This window comes from Nannospalax galili, unplaced genomic scaffold (genome assembly GCF_000622305.1).
Source record: "Nannospalax galili isolate Female #2095 unplaced genomic scaffold, S.galili_v1.0 scaffold1609, whole genome shotgun sequence".
Classification (NCBI taxonomy): Eukaryota; Metazoa; Chordata; class Mammalia; order Rodentia; family Spalacidae; genus Nannospalax; species Nannospalax galili.
The window spans coordinates 528,537-544,448 of NW_008359102.1; the positions used below are offsets into that span (position 1 = coordinate 528,537).

Consider the following 15,912-nt stretch of genomic DNA (forward strand, 5'->3'; position numbering starts at 1 on the left):
GAGAGAGAGAGAGAGAGAGAGAGAGAGAGAGAGAGAGAGAGAGAGGAGAAATATGTATGCTTAAAATTTAATGATAGAGTCTTGATTTCCCTATTTCCTTGATGTCTCCTTTTATTAAAGACTCATTTCCAGCCAAATGGATTTATAAAATGATGAAGAGGGAACAGAAGACACTGCAGTCTCTACAACAATCTGAGTCATCCATCAGGTTTGAGCATCAGTGAATGATATTTGCCAAACTAAAGAAAGTATAGCCTTACCTGTTTCTAGTATTTCCTGGCTTGTAAAGAAGAGTGTTATACATGGATGGGGAGTACTCCCATTTCTAAACTCCTTTTTTGACCTATCTATGTTAAGGGGTGGCACCTGTATAATTTCTTTGCTTCATCCTGTTTTGTTGGTAAAACAGTCACTTATAGGTGTGATATATACCTTTAAAGTCAAGTTATCCTATTTCTGGGAATGATAATAGCCAACTTTACTACTTCAAATAATGACAATATTCATGACTATTATTATTGAGTATTTTGGAGTCATTTACAGAATAATTCTCTCATAGTTAAAGCAATTCGGTCTGTTGAAATGCATCTACAGGCTCATATAATCCAGAAAATTATGCACATGGTCAAATCTTTTAAAATATTCTATTTATTATTTTAATTTTATGTGTATGAGTGTATTGCTTGCATGTATGTAAGTGCCCCATGTTGTGCAATGCCTGTGGAGGTCAGAAGAGGGAGTTGGATCCCCTGAAACTGGAGTTATGGATGGTTGTTAGCTGCCATGTGGGTGCTGGGAACTGAACCCAGGTCCTCTGCAAAAGCAGATAGTGCTCTTAACCACTGAGTCATCTCTCTAGCCCCATGGTGAAATATTGTCCCTATCTTAGGGTATACAAATTTTTCATCCTTCTCCTTGCCACTTCCTTCAGAATTATGCTGCTTAATACAAGAGTGATGTGCTCCACACACTACATAAATTTAAATAATGTCATAAATTTACTTCTTTTCTTATAATAGTTCATTTCAAATGTTCAAAGAACATAAGAAATCAGTAAGCATTACACTAAATAGACCATTTGTATAGCATTTCCATCAAAGCAGAGCATTCCAACAGATAGCAAGCACCACTATGAATTCATGTCCCTATATGGCAAGCATTGTTGCACTGTCTGATCATGGATTACTTGAGTAAGTGGACTTGAGGAAGCAACATTCTTTTGCTACTAAAACACTCTCTTCAGGATCTTTTTTTCTTTCTTATGGGATGTTTAATATGTTACTGATGTGCAGAGCTTGCATGAGGATGTGCATATGTGTGTGTGTGTGTGTATATATCCATATATATATATATATAATTTTTTGCTAAGAAAGAGAATTTAATTTCTGACATATAATTTGATAAGCTCCTGAATTTTCAGCCATTATATTAATTTAAAATTAACTAGTAAATTAAGAACACAGTTTTCAACTGCATTACATTTCATTTAAACATTGGTAAATGGTTAAGAATAAATTAATTCAAACGACATGCTTCATTACCCCTTGATTTCTCATAGTCCCTTTCCCTTCTCCAGGTGGAAAATATCTTGTTCTAAAACTGAGATATAAAAGGCCTTGCAGCAGAGGTGAGAGCTTTCTAGAATGTGTGGGGCCAGGTGAAACTTTCAGTAGCTGAAATATTGACATTCCAGTCTGATAAAAGGCTCTAGAGCTCAGCAGTCTAAGAGTACATTCTTGTAGACTGCTCCAGAGCCTGATGCCTACTTTAGCTTGATGCTTTTATCACCTCTGATATATTTTGTGTTTATTTTTTGCTGGATTTTTCCAAGACTGCTCTTGGGAATACTTTGCAAGAGCTCAAGGACAGAGAATGGTTTCTACGTGGCAATATGACATATTTATTGATAGAGTTTCTCCCAAAACCTTAACCTTTGATTCCATTTATTTGTCCTTTGTTATCTGTGGTGTGTGGAAGTATAAAAAATAATTCTATTTCCAGGAAAAAGTGTGTTCTTTATTGGCGAGAAAAGATTGCTTCGTACATCCCTTTGCAGCCCATTTCTGGCTTTTCTTCAGTAAGAAATTTCCTGACAGTTTCTAACTTTGGTATCATTTCATCTCTCAGATCCATTAGGATTAGAGTTATAACACGAAACAGCCCTGTGCTGTGGATGACTGGTGTTTGAGAAAACTCACTGGCAAGGCCATATGCTAAGAATTAAAGAATGACAGCAAATGCCACAGGGAAAGATGATAACATCACAAGCAGTTGCTTACCTTCAGTTCATTTGAACTCTACAACCTTCACTCATTACTATCTGTGGGAAAATTGAGTTTCATGTTTACAGCCAGTAGTCCTTCCTTGGGGGCTTTAATTTACGTATTAATAAGAGAATGATGTCTTTGAATGACTGGCTTCTGTAAAATTATGTATGGCCTGATCATAGCTCCAGTCACTGTGTCAATGAGGAATGGCTTAGTACCTTTTCTTAGAAGAGAAAGGACATATCATCAAAAGGCACATGAGGGGCATCACAGGGGCAATCAAAGTAGTCTATTTCCCAAAGAGCCTTACTTGGAGAGTAGGAGAAGTGGGGGAGTGAAAATCCCACACATTCACCAACCATTCTGTCTTAGTTTCAATTCGAGATTTCATGCACATAATTTTCCTCATTTTGAAGGTAAAGACATTTGATAGAAAATAGTCTAGGTTGATGATTATTATTTTAATTTTTAAATTATTTTCATTTTATATGTATTAGTGTTTGCCTGCATGTATGTAAGTACACCTGTGTCATGCAATGAGTAGTGAAGGTCAAAAGAGGGCATTGTTTCCCTTGGAACTGGAGTTACAGATGACTGTTAGCTGCCATGTGTGTGCTGGGAATAGAATCCGGGTCCACTGGAAGAACAGAAACTGTTCTTGATCATCTTTCCAGCTCCTATGGTGATGATTCTTATTCACCCTCTATGAGGAGGCATAACTCCCTTTGGTGACATAATAAAAGATACTGTTTCAAAAGACAGACACATACATTAGCATGCACTCCCTACTTTGCATCCCACATTTTATAAATGTCAGACCTTGAAACTAATGGCCAAAACTTCAACTGAAATGACAGTTTTACCTTACAAGAAAATCTAGATACCAACAATAAAGTGATGGTACCTTTGGAAACCATCAAATAATGACTATATTCTCAATACGGTCTGTGTCTTGTGAGTGTAGGTTGAAAAGTAAACTATACAAACTTGATGCGAATTTGGTAATATAAGAAATTAGAGGCTCCCACTGTTTATTTTCGAAGTACTCATTCATTTTTCATCTAGAATTTATACTGCTGTAACTTTTCATGCTCTCTGATGTTTAATATCAAATTTGGAAATTACTAGACCTTTTACCATCAAATATGGAGTCCTCCTAGATATTTTATTCTCATTTAGGAGAAAATAGATGGCTATTCAGATGATGTCTGAACGATGAGGGTTTTGGGAGGAGGTAGACACAAAGTATTAAGGGAAGATATGAAACGTTGGGGTGTTTTGTCCAGATTTCAGACATAAATATGTTGGGAGAAAGAACATGAAGAAGTGGTTTTCTGGAGGCCCACAAAGCTGATACTCTATTTTGGAGTCAGTTCAGCCTTATTATTATTATGTTTTTGGTCTTTTTGAGACAGGGTCTCCCTGTAGCCCCAGCTGGCCTGGATTCACAATGGAGACCACGCTGGTCTCCAACTCCCAGACATCCTCCTGCCTCTGCCTCCTGGGTGCTGGTATTAAAGGCATGTGCCACCATGCCAGGCAAGTTCAGCCTTCTTAATGCCTTCATAAATGGTTTAGATCTCACAATATCCTGTCCCGGGTTCTTTTGCCCCTTTTCTTTTATTTGTTATCTTTCCAATTCAGCTCATGTATCTGTTGTAGAAGAAATGAACCTTTGAACCAACCGTCCTTTGCGTGTCTACTGTCATGTGACAACTCAGGAAGAAGCCATCCTGTAACTCAGCCTAGTCCAACCATCACTGAGATGACAGGTCAGCCTTGTCATTTGGCTGAAGGATCATGTACAAGGACCAAGTGCCTTTTGGGCATCTACAGCCTTAGCTCACATAGCTCTCCTCAGGTGGCAGCATCTGAGAAAACATGCTAGCCAAATGAAATATCACATCAAGGCACTAACTAGGAAGTTGCTGAGATGACCAAGAAGCCAAGAGCTAAATTCTCTTATCCCATGTACAAACCTGTACACTGAATCCCTCCCACTGATTTTAGAAACCAAAGAATTAAAAGATATTGTGCAACTTGTGCACAAAGATGAGTGCACATATTCACATTTATACTCTCATACACATTCAGGATTCAAAAGATAATTAATGTATGCCTTTAAAAAACTTTCCATTTTTTAAATTTCATTTTAAAACACTGATTACCTTGAAACCAGATTATTAATGATGGGTGCGTACCTGTTATAGACCGGGTGGTGGCACTTTCATAAAGAGGAACACCTTCTCCGGCGTTGTTGAAAGCTTTTAGGGAGATTACATAATGCGAACTTGACTCTAGAGGAAAACAGAAACAATTTGAATGTCCCAATTTAGTTGGTGCATTGAAATACTCAGGATAAACATTTTCCTGAAAACAAATTTAATATAATCTCTTAAATAAATTGCTCTTTGAAAGTGAGTGAGTTGAATTCTGGGAAAAATGTCAATAGAGATTTTTGATCTACCTTAATTCTCATATGAATTGTAAATGCACAACTGGGTAGAAAGTCAAAAACATTCAGACACTGTGTACAAGTGAGGTGATGATGTATGTTCTCAAACCCTGAAATACAGGTGGTTGAGGGTAGCCAGTCAACAGCCCAGTGACTTATGTGACAACCACATCTGTATCAATCAAACCACAAGTGTATATAAGATCTGAAATCAGGACAACCCTAAGAAACCATCAGGTAGTGTTGAAAGGCACAACAGATTAGTTTGAGAATGAACACAGTCACTTGTAGCTATGATGTCTTCTCTCCAGTACAGAACCTTGGCTGGTTAATTTTTATTGTCAACTTGACACAATGTGGCATCATCTCCAAAGTAGGAACCTCAGCTGAGGATATTCCCAGATCAAATTGGCCTGTGGACATGTCTGTGAGAGATTTTTTTGACTGACGGTTGATTTCTTATATAGCTAGATTTCTTATATAGCCCAGCCCACTGTAGGAGATGCCAGGCCACGGCAAGTGTGTCTGGACTGTATAATAAATCTACCTGGGCATGAAACAGAAAGCTAGTCAGGAAGTAGCATTCCTTCATGGATTTTTGCTTCAAGTTCCTGCCCTGCTTTGTTTTTTCCTTCACTTCCCTCAAAGGTGGACCTGGAAAGATGAGCTTTTATGAATTCTGTCATCTCCCAAGCCACCTTTGGTCATGGTGTTTATCACAGGAATAGATTGAATGTAGATCAGGAGCTAAGCAGGAAAAAACTACCAAGTTCATAGGAGGAAGAGGAGGGAAAGTTCAGATAAAGGAAGCAAGAGGAGTAAGTATGGAAACTCTCAACACAGCTTCCATAGTTTTACTCTTTATCAGGAATAGGCAGTTTTCTGCAGGTACATTAACCTTAAGGGGTCTGAGAGATGGCTCAGAGGTTAAGAGCACTGGCTGCTTTTGCAGAATTCATTTCCCAGCTTCCACATTGGTAGCTAACAACCATCTATAATGCAAGTTGAGGAGATCTGACACCTTCTTCTGGCCTCTGTGGTCACTGCAAACATGGGTGTGCTTACAGAAAGACATGCAAAACACTTATGAACACAAAACAAAAATAAAGAAATAAACTAGAACATTGAAACTGTAGCCTTGAAAATGGCATTGCCTCTTTGAAATATTTGTTTCTGTTTGTTGTGTACCAGACTTCAAGAACATAAAATGAGACATCCTTAGTTCAGTGGGGTCCAAAGAAGAAAGTAGGGCTTAGACTTGGTTCTACCTGCAGTATACCCTTTGCTGTGCTTGGTTTTAGAGAAGACAGAGGAAACAGAGCTTTGGGATTTTATAAAGTTATTTGAACTTCTGCAAATTCATTGAACAACTCGCATATGTATGAGGTAACACTTCTCACAAAAGAAAAGAAAATAAGGAAGGTATGTTATTGCTGCAGACAACTGCACAAAATGGATGCAAGTAGGATAAAGACACAAGCGGAGTAGATTATTTCAGTTTGTTATTTCAAAATGAGCTAAATGGCATAATGTTAGGCCAGACATGAAGGTGTTACATAAACCACAGAAAAACTAAAGTTGAGATGACATAATTCCAGAAAAATTGAAATGTAAATAAAAAAGTAAATTTAAAATTAAGGGTAACCAGAGGATTGAAATCGCCACAAGAAGTAGAAAATAAAAACAAGACAGAAAAAAACTTAAGGATAAGGAGAAATAATGAATTTGGAGACAGTATCAATATGAAAGATGGTGAATGAAGAACTAATATGCAAGTAATTGGAGTCCTTGGAGATAATTAATTTTCATGAATATAAATAAAAATAATACATGACTTATCAAGGTGGAATTAGACCACTATCAAGTTTTCTAATAATAATATCTTCTAACAGAATTATAGCAATTCAGTTTTAATTTTAGGTGGGAAAATATAATTGAAGGATTTCATATTAAATAAAGTTTAATTATAACAGTTGAGCATAGTCAAACTGTTACTAATTTCTGAACAGTTATTGGATATTGTTTCCTTGATCACTAGAATTAATAGAAAATAAGTTTTAGACAACCAAAATGGCCAGAAAACTACTGTGACCTGAAAGCTAACTGCTGAACAATAAACTCAGCAAACTAAACTATGTGACAATTAAAAGGAGATATTTTATTTTGTAATATCTTCATGTTGTGATATTATTGATATACTACAATGGTAAGACAGAACTGAAGGATCATACGAATAGTCTACATACAACAAATAACCGAATGAGTATTACTGACAGTGGTGCTGTTATTGTAGTCATTCTAAGGCTAACATACTATAGACTGAGCAACTTTGGAGACTTGTAAGTTCATATTCCCCTGTGTCCTTGAGGACAAGATTCTTGGTGAAGATGGAAGGGCATACATATCTAACACAGAAGTGGTTAAAGTCCCATGTTCTGAAAATCGAGCTAGAAAATCAAGTTTAAAATTAAGTATTTTATCCCTGCTTGAGAGCTATGCACTTCAGAACTCTAAAAGCATTGACTCAATTGCACTAAGTATTCCTAACATGTAGATTGCAGTTTCGTGAAAAAAAAAAAATAATAAAGAAACAACCTGTGTAAAAACAAGTGTTCTTTTACTGGTGGCCAAAGGTTGACTAACTGACAAATCTATAAAGAAACTTCTACACCTAAGGCTCATGGAGCATAGAGGACCTGGGGGCTGAGAGCATATTAATTCATCTCTCAACTCTCATCAGTGAATCAGTGACGCTTCCTCATGCAACAGAGGGTGATTAACACAGAAAGCCACAACTGGTCAAAGTGCAGAGAATAAGAGACTGCAGAGTGTCCCTGGATAGGATTTTTATATTAAACCTCTGTCACCCTGAACTCAGGGACCATTGTGGAAGAGGAGGTAGAAAGACTGTAAGAGCCAGGGGTGGTGGATGACCACAAGGAAACAGTTTTCTAGGCAGTTGGGAACTTGCTCATATGAACTGACTGCAATGGTGATAGCTTGCACAAGATCCATGCAAACTCAAACCAGACAAAATTCCAGCATAAAAGTGGGGAAATGTGTAAGAACCCCAACCTTAGCTGAAGAACTATTGGCAGCTGATCACTCCTGGGTGAAGGATAGTTGCTCTTCTTTAAGGGAGTGATGCTAAATAGGCTGACTAGGCTCTAGGGGATAAACTCACACTGAGGGACATCTGGGTACACAAACTTGATTTGATAGGCCTTAATATATATGACAGAATGCATGAAATCTGGTTTGGGGGTCTAAGGGGTGTGTGTCCTGAAGGGTACTTGTTCCTCCAAGGGACTGGACATCTGCGGAGAATTGGCTGTGGAGACTTAGCTATGGAGAGGGAGCTGTGGAGAGTTAGGCACAGAAGGAGGAGCATTGGCATGATCCAGGAAGAGGGCTGCACAAAAAAATGGTCCCAGTGTCTAGCCAACATGGACTCGAGAGGGGGCATTTACTGACCTGGGACGAGACTGTGGGCCCATGAGCGAAAGTTAATAAAGTCTCTGAGTGGGGAGCAGAAGTGATTGGGAGTGGCAGGTATTCACCTTATGTGGGGTGCTGGTGTCCGCATTTGTAAGTTACTCTATTTCCCCTACTCAGGATATAAACTATGAAAAATTCAGATAAAGATGTGTTATATAGTTTGTTTAATAGTGCCAGGAGCAAGGGACCCTAAGAGAACTTGGGACAGATTGGCCCAGCCGGTAGAATAGTGGCACTAGGAATGACAAACTTCAGGAGTTTGACAAAAGATAGGGAGCTAATGGTGGCCCTGACATGGATCTTACAATGGATTATAAAACATGTAACAGAAAGTGGGCTGGCCAAGTAGAAGTGTGGGCCACAGCTGTGTTGTAAATGTGGGGAAATAGCCCATTTGCAGGCATATGAAGATTTGTTAAAGGTTATAGAAGGCTTTTACAGGCCTGGGACACAAGCAGAGAACCCAGAGAGGGGGTGTGGCCACTTTGCATAATAAAAGATTTGCCCCAGGCAGGGAAAGCTGAGAAGGCTGAGGAGGTCCTGGCAGATCTAGTTGCAGAACTTGGGAAAAACATAGGACATTTTAACTTGTGTAAGGTCCAAGGACTCTGGACAAAGACAGAAAAAGAAAATAACCTAAAAATAAAAGTAGCTAAAGCTGCCCCTCAGATTCAACCTTTGATAAAAAAGGGAAAAAAAGCTAACAGTACTGTAGCTAGGAAATACTCCACACTGGAACTGTTAAAACTGGGAAAACTTACAGCAAGCACTCAAAGAGCCCCTTGGCATGTGACTCATGACGGTATGGGACGTGGGAGCAAATAACGCTCTCAGTCTAAGTCCTTCAGAAGCTTCACAGCTGAGGTATATAACCACCCATCCATCCTTGCAATATAGACTGTTCAACCCAGGCCAATGCAGTGGGGAGCAGTTCTTAACGGGATGGCTGGTTAAAGGCATTAGAGATATATGGTCATCAGCAAGGGAAACTCCCATAATTAACAGCAGTTGGAGGACTATAAAGAAGGGACAGGCATTACTGAGAGAGCTAGGTATGAGAAGAGGAATATATGATGCCCTGTTCAATGGTCCAGATAAGACTGTGTTCACCAGAGATATAAAGGAAAGCTTCAACTAGGACCTCTTAATGGTATGGAGCTTCAATGGTTTTCCTAAGCCCTTTAATGGGACGGTGATCTTTGTAAAGTGAGAGAGGCTTTAGCAGCTCTAAGTGACTCTGACCAATGTATAAAATGTGTCTGTAGAATAACAGAACACCCTACAAGAGACATAAAAATTACCAGACAGAAAAAATAGTCCGTTTGGGTTACTCAAAGACAAATGTGGCAAGACTTCTGTTGAGCCCAAATTCCCAGAGAAAAAATAGATAGAAAACCAAATTTGGTATGAAGGAGTTTCTGGAAGTCTTTAAAACGAGAAAAGAGTTTACAAAAGGCATTCAAAGGATAAAAACTGTCTCAGGTGGTTAAGAATCTGTAAAAATTAACCAAGGTGCATTTCTCTCCTGATAAAGACTACTCTAGGGGTGGAGGTAGTTTTTCCCACTAAGGCCTCCCCCAGCAGCCAGGTATGGTCAATGGAGAGACTACAGATATGGCTACAGTCAGGAGGCAGACCCAGGGCCTGCCTGACTCAGGGAACCAACAGGTACAGTGGGAACAAGAGAAAACCCTGCCTCCTTAGCCCAGGGAAGGGTCAGGCAACTGGAGCCAACACCTGTAAGTGTATCAATGATAAAAGAATTCAAAGAGACTCCATCAAGATCCCCAGGATGGAAAATGACTCCAAAGGGATAAAGGTGGCAAAGAACTAAACAAATTAATACCTCGTACCCATGCTATGTTACCGAACAAGGATCTATCGACAAAACAGTTAATAGAAATGGATAAAAACTTTTCATGCTGTGGTAGACCTTGTCTATGATTGAGTTGATATATGATGTTAACTTTTGAGTGTTTTACAAATGTGAAACCCACTTGAAAGATACCTAAAGAAACAAAGGCCAGCTATAGCTGTAAAATTCTTGGGAGTTTTATGGTTGGGTAAGATTAAAAACAGAGGCTCCCAAACTATACAAATGTTAAGAAAATCTATAGTACCAGGGGTAGGTTGCCCCCCTATGAGCTGTTGGTCAGAGAGAGATACTAAAAGTCCTCAAATTCACTAAGGCTATTGCCACTAATGTCGGTTGTACACTAGAAAGGTTGGTAAGGCCATGTTGTAGAAGACACTGCATGATACGAATTCGGGAGGAAAAGAAGAGATGGATATGTGACTAAGCCAAAACTCCATGCCACTGGATGGATGATATTCATAGTACCAGAGGCACTATGCAGATGGTTGGGGAAGAAAGGATTCCCTATGATTCTACTCAACAGTGGACCCTGTATGGTGCACACTATGGACATGTCAAGCAATGCCTGCAGGTGCAATAATGGCTCAATTAACATATGTACAACTAACAAGATTCTAATTGGATAAGGCCCACTCCTAGGGATAGAACACCCATCTGGTGCTGTAGACCAGGCCAACCCCCTGCATCAAGAAAGGCTACAGGCCCTAGCAGGGAAGCCATTACAAGTATACTGTTTAATGAATATAGTACCCCTACTGGGATATCCTCTAGGCATTTGTATTTACATTCATGTTTGTCTAGATATGTCTACTTCCTCCTATTTATATTTCTAGTAGAAGAAACACTACCAAGATAGATCAATGGCCACAGCTTAAAGACAAATAATGGGGAGGCCCAAAAATTCACTATCTTGCCATGATACAAGAGAAATCACCTTACATCTATGACCCTCCTACAAGGCCCAGGGACCTTAGCGGAAGATTGGTGGAAAGATTTTAAGAGCTGGAGGAAGAGATGGAGTGTGTCCTGAGGGTTATTTGTTCCTCTTATGGGCAGGGCCTGCTGAGGAGAATTGGTTGTGGAGAGTTAGCTACAGAGGGGGAGCTGTGGAGTGTTAGCTGCAGAGGGAGGATTGTTGGTGTGATCTGGGAAGCAGGCAGCATGGAAAAAGGGGCCCCAATGTCTCACCCGCGCCGACTTGAGAGGGGGCATTTACTGACCTGGGGTGAGACTGCGGGCCCACGCGGCATGGGGGAAAGCCAATGAAGACTGTGGGTAGGGTGAGGAAGCCATCTCGAATGGTGGGCCGCTGAGCCACAGAGCGGAATGGGGTGCCGGGTGTTTGCCTTCATAAATTACTCTATTTCCCCTACCCAGGATATAAACTATGAAACATTCAGATAAAGATGTGTTATATGGTTTGTCTAATAGTGCCAGGAATAAGGGACCCTAAGAAAACTCGGGCGACAGGGGCGGGTGCAGCTAGAAGTGGGGTTCTAAATATGATTGAGATATACTGTATAAAATGCACAAAACTTCAATAATATACACACAAATATTGTAAAGAAAATGTTTGAAGGAGGAAACATGACATGTCTGAATCATCCTGACACACTAGAAAGAAAGGAACAAGCCAAAGACAATTAGGATCTCCCATCAAAGAGATTCAGTGGTCATTTTATAAAGGGTTTCACTGACCAAGGAGAAGGACAATCATACACATAAAAGTAAGAGTTTCAATTTATCAAACCATTGAAATATACATGAAATAACGAATTTATAGAGATAATTTAAAGAACAAGAACAGGGGGTCACCTATCTGAAAAACTTGAAAAATTAAGCAGTTATCATGTCTTTCAAAAATAAACTTCATCCAACTGAAACGTGCAGCCTACAATGGGGAACACCTTCTTTTTGTTTGTTTTTATGTGTTTTCTTTTATGTTGAGACAGTGTTCCCCTGTAGCCCCAGTTGGTCTGTATCTGCCTGTGTAGACCAGGCTGACCTTGATCTCACAGAGATCCACTTGCTTCTGTATCCCAAGTTCCAGAATTAAAGGTGTGTGCCACCATTTCCAGCTTGGGGAACACCTTCTGAAAACATTCTTCTAACAGAAACTGGGTGAATAAAATATTGCTACTCTGCAGGCCCAAATGTATGAACTGATCTGGGCTCCAAACAGGAATAATTTCCTGGAAAAAACCAGAAAGACAGCCATGCACTGAGGGCCTCTGATAGAATACCACTGCCCTTGTCATGCCCCGGGGTCTGGCCTCCTGATGCCAGATTATGGAAAACAGGAGAGAAACACGCTGAATTCTAAGCTGAAGGCTCTCATGAAGGTGTACACATGGTCAGTGTTGTTTACAGCATCTAGGTTTTGTATGACAATGACAAAGCTTAAAAATGAATGAATTTGTTTCTAATAGTAATTTCTAAAATTTAATTTTTCTTCATGAAGTTCATGAGTCAGAGACACTGATATTCCAAATCACAATATTCACAAAGTCACAATATAACAAGCAGACTGAGAGAGAATCACATCTCATAAAGGAATTCCATGCAATGAATTGCTTCTAGTTAAAAGACAAATTTATATACATACTATATAATATATACAGTATATATAATATGTATTATGTATATGTTGTCAAAGTAGTTTACTAGTTAGAGAGACATCGATAATTAAATAGTAAGTGTTCTTTGAGATTCACAACTGCTTGGAAAACATGAATCTCTATTGCTAGTTCAACAACTTCATTCTGGACAAAGGGTAAAATAAGAAAGACTAGATAATATTAACAACAACAACAAAAAATGCAGCATGCCATCTGAATCCCTACTAAGAGGAGAAGGTTGAAAATCTGTGAAGAATCAGGGCATCCTAGATGGTATCTCAACAGATATTTATTTTAACCTGAGGAGGAAGGAAGAGTCCAGGAATAGGGTCACAGAAGGTAGAAATGTTTTAAGGAAACATTGGGGAAATGTTGAAAATGCACTTAAATAAGCCAGAAAATGCTTCTCTACTGGGATGCCTATCCTCTAAATTACTGAGTGAGCACTAGGTTTAATTTCTGATTTCAGACATATGTTTCACCTACACATTGACAACATAATTGATTTGAACCTAACACAAAACATGAAATTGCTTTTTGTGGCTCATATTCAATTTAGCTAAACCCAATTCACATATACAGATGCATTCATCTAGGTATTTACTAAAGGAGTGTAAAATAATATCAGGATTTCCACATTCAAGTGCTATGAGCTGAGCCAATTGTTTTAAGGTTATTTTAGATTTTTTTCCTATTTGTTTAATAAGAGAGTGAACAATGGGAAAGAATGACAAATTTTGTCACTGTAAGAAAAAATAAGACAGAAAGGTTCCTAAGAAATGGAAGATAACCCATTACTCAGGTTGAAGACAGCATTGGCCTCAGGAAGCCAGTTCCAACATTGCTAAAATTTCTGAAATCTATGATTTTATTGGAAATGAAGAAATTTTAATTTATTTTCAGAGAAACTAAATAAATGAATTAACGTGTTGGCAGAAGACATCCCCGTGCATCTATGCCTGCTGTAGTTCAGATGCTGAGTGATCCATATGGTTCCCCAAGGCTCTGTCTCCTAGGTGGAAGTGCTGGAAGACCATCCTGATAAGAGTGAGGCCAACAGGATGTCTTCAGGTCTTTGGGACATATCCATGAGAAGGTTCCTCTGGCTTTTTCCTGCCCCTGGTTCCAAGTGTAATTGCTTGCTTCCCCACACATGGCCAATATCATCCTTCACATTATGTGGACCAGCTTTGAGGATATCTAACCTCCACATTATTCTTTTGTTAAACAATATTCTAGATCTGCTAGGGAAACAATAGGATTTTCTTTTCCCCTCTTCCATTGATCCTATTGAATAGGCCTTTGTAAGAAAGATAAAATTGTTGTTCATTTATTGGTAAACTTGTGGAAAGAAAGATGCATTTTAAAATCTCACTTTTTATGTGAGTGGAGGGATATTGTTTGCATCTCTCTTAAATGGAAGATGCTGTAAGAATGGACTGTGACCCAAGAATGAAGATTTTCCCCCACAATTTACAAGAAAATGTCATGTGTTCCAGTGCACCACTAGAGGGCAATGTGGAACTATTTTCCTGCACATGCTCAGAGCTTTTAAAGTTTAAAATCAGCAAATTACAAAAGAATTGCCTAGAATCGCTGCTTCTATAGAAGCATCAAATGAGCTAAACACATTTAATATTATCATAATGAATTCCAAATGAATTAATCATTAATTATGGTCAGACTTCATTGTTCAGGAATATGCTTAATGACAATTATGACAGTAAATTTATTTTCTGCATTTGCTGAAATGTTACAGATATTGGTCTTGAAAATGTACCAATTGTCTTTACAAAATAAAGTGCAGCAGATTTTCTTTTTCTCGTTTGAATTCACTGTGACTGGAAGGATTTGGATCTTTGTGGATTTCTCTGGGGATTATTTTTGGTTATGGATATTCTGTGTGATTCCACAGATTTCACTGTACTGACCAAAATGTTTTTCTTATCTTTGATTGGTCAATCTTTCTTATACAACATTTTTATTTGAGATAAAGGAAGCTGAATAAATACTAACTTTGAGCATCCACAAATAGATGAGTTTACCAATCATTGCTTCTGTCTGTAGGAAAGGAGATTAAATATACATGTATTGATTATAGGGTTGCAAATGACAAGGAAACAGTAATCAGTAGAAGCCTGGGATGTCCTTCCCAAGAGACATGGAAAGCCAGAGACCTATTATTGTAAGAGCTTTTATTAAGCCTCTTTCCTGAAGGTTAGAGATAAATATTGCTCTTTGGGCTTGGGAGAATGAATCAAGAGACCTGCAGGAATAGACCAATACTCCATACTTGGTAGCAAAAGCCAGTGGAAAGAATACCGTTATTTTTAATTAATATTTTGTGTAAATTAAATGCCAGTGGCATGTGCCAGATTGACAGCCCAGATTCTTTTATTCATTACAGATTATGTACTCCACTTGGTGGCCCCATCCCTGCCAAGTGCTTGTCAGGGCCCAGACTTCATGTTCTTGAGTCTTTCCCCTTCTCCGTTAATACTGCCAACAAGTCAATTAGAGAAAATTAGAGTGGTAGCTGTTTCCTAATGCAAACACCTGCTCCTTGCAACAAACCAGGGTTACCACAACCATAGCGTGGAGGCCACTGGATCATTGTCAGATGCTAAATGTTCTTGGACACCTCTGACTCTAGTGGACATGAACTCTTTAATTAAATGTAATGGGTGGAGAACAAATACAATTTATTGCATTGATTTCTTAAAAGGATAAGCAATTCATATTTGAGGAAGATGCAATTTATATAATACATTTAGTTTGACTTCATTACACATACTCCTTTGTAAATTTAATTAATAGTTACTCTAACTAGCACCCTAATAAGGACTTTCTTGTTTATTTGTGTTTTTTTTTTCTTTTCCAGGAACACTGTCAAAATAATGGCCAAATTATAACATGTTTATCTCATTAACAAGTCTTGCAAATTCTAATCATTTCCTTAGTCACTAAGAGTATTTGAGAATAAGGAAGAAAAATGATGACATATTTCCTTTAACTGACTAAAATCTACTCTCAAGAAGAAAATCAGGTGGAAGGAAACAAAAAGAAACATTGCAGCACTCAGTGTATGTCATTAATCATCTGTTGGATTGATAATTATTTGAGGCATAGAAAGGCTAAATTATTTATTGAGGGTCAAATAACAAGTCTATACCGAGCTTCAACATACAATCCAGATTT

At 38.5% G+C, this 15,912-nt stretch overlaps 1 protein-coding gene across 3 annotated transcripts in view; it reads right to left on the minus strand.

The window, feature by feature from the left end:
* The window catches only part of Dcc (DCC netrin 1 receptor), a 791,710-nt gene that overhangs the window by 111,987 nt on the left and 663,811 nt on the right, over positions 1–15,912 (minus strand). For all 3 annotated transcript variants that reach the window (XM_029558504.1, XM_029558503.1, XM_008822828.3), the window contains exon 15: positions 4,469–4,564. In XM_029558504.1, the coding sequence (XP_029414364.1) occupies positions 4,469–4,564 (96 nt within the window). The remainder of the gene's footprint in view (positions 1–4,468; positions 4,565–15,912) is intronic.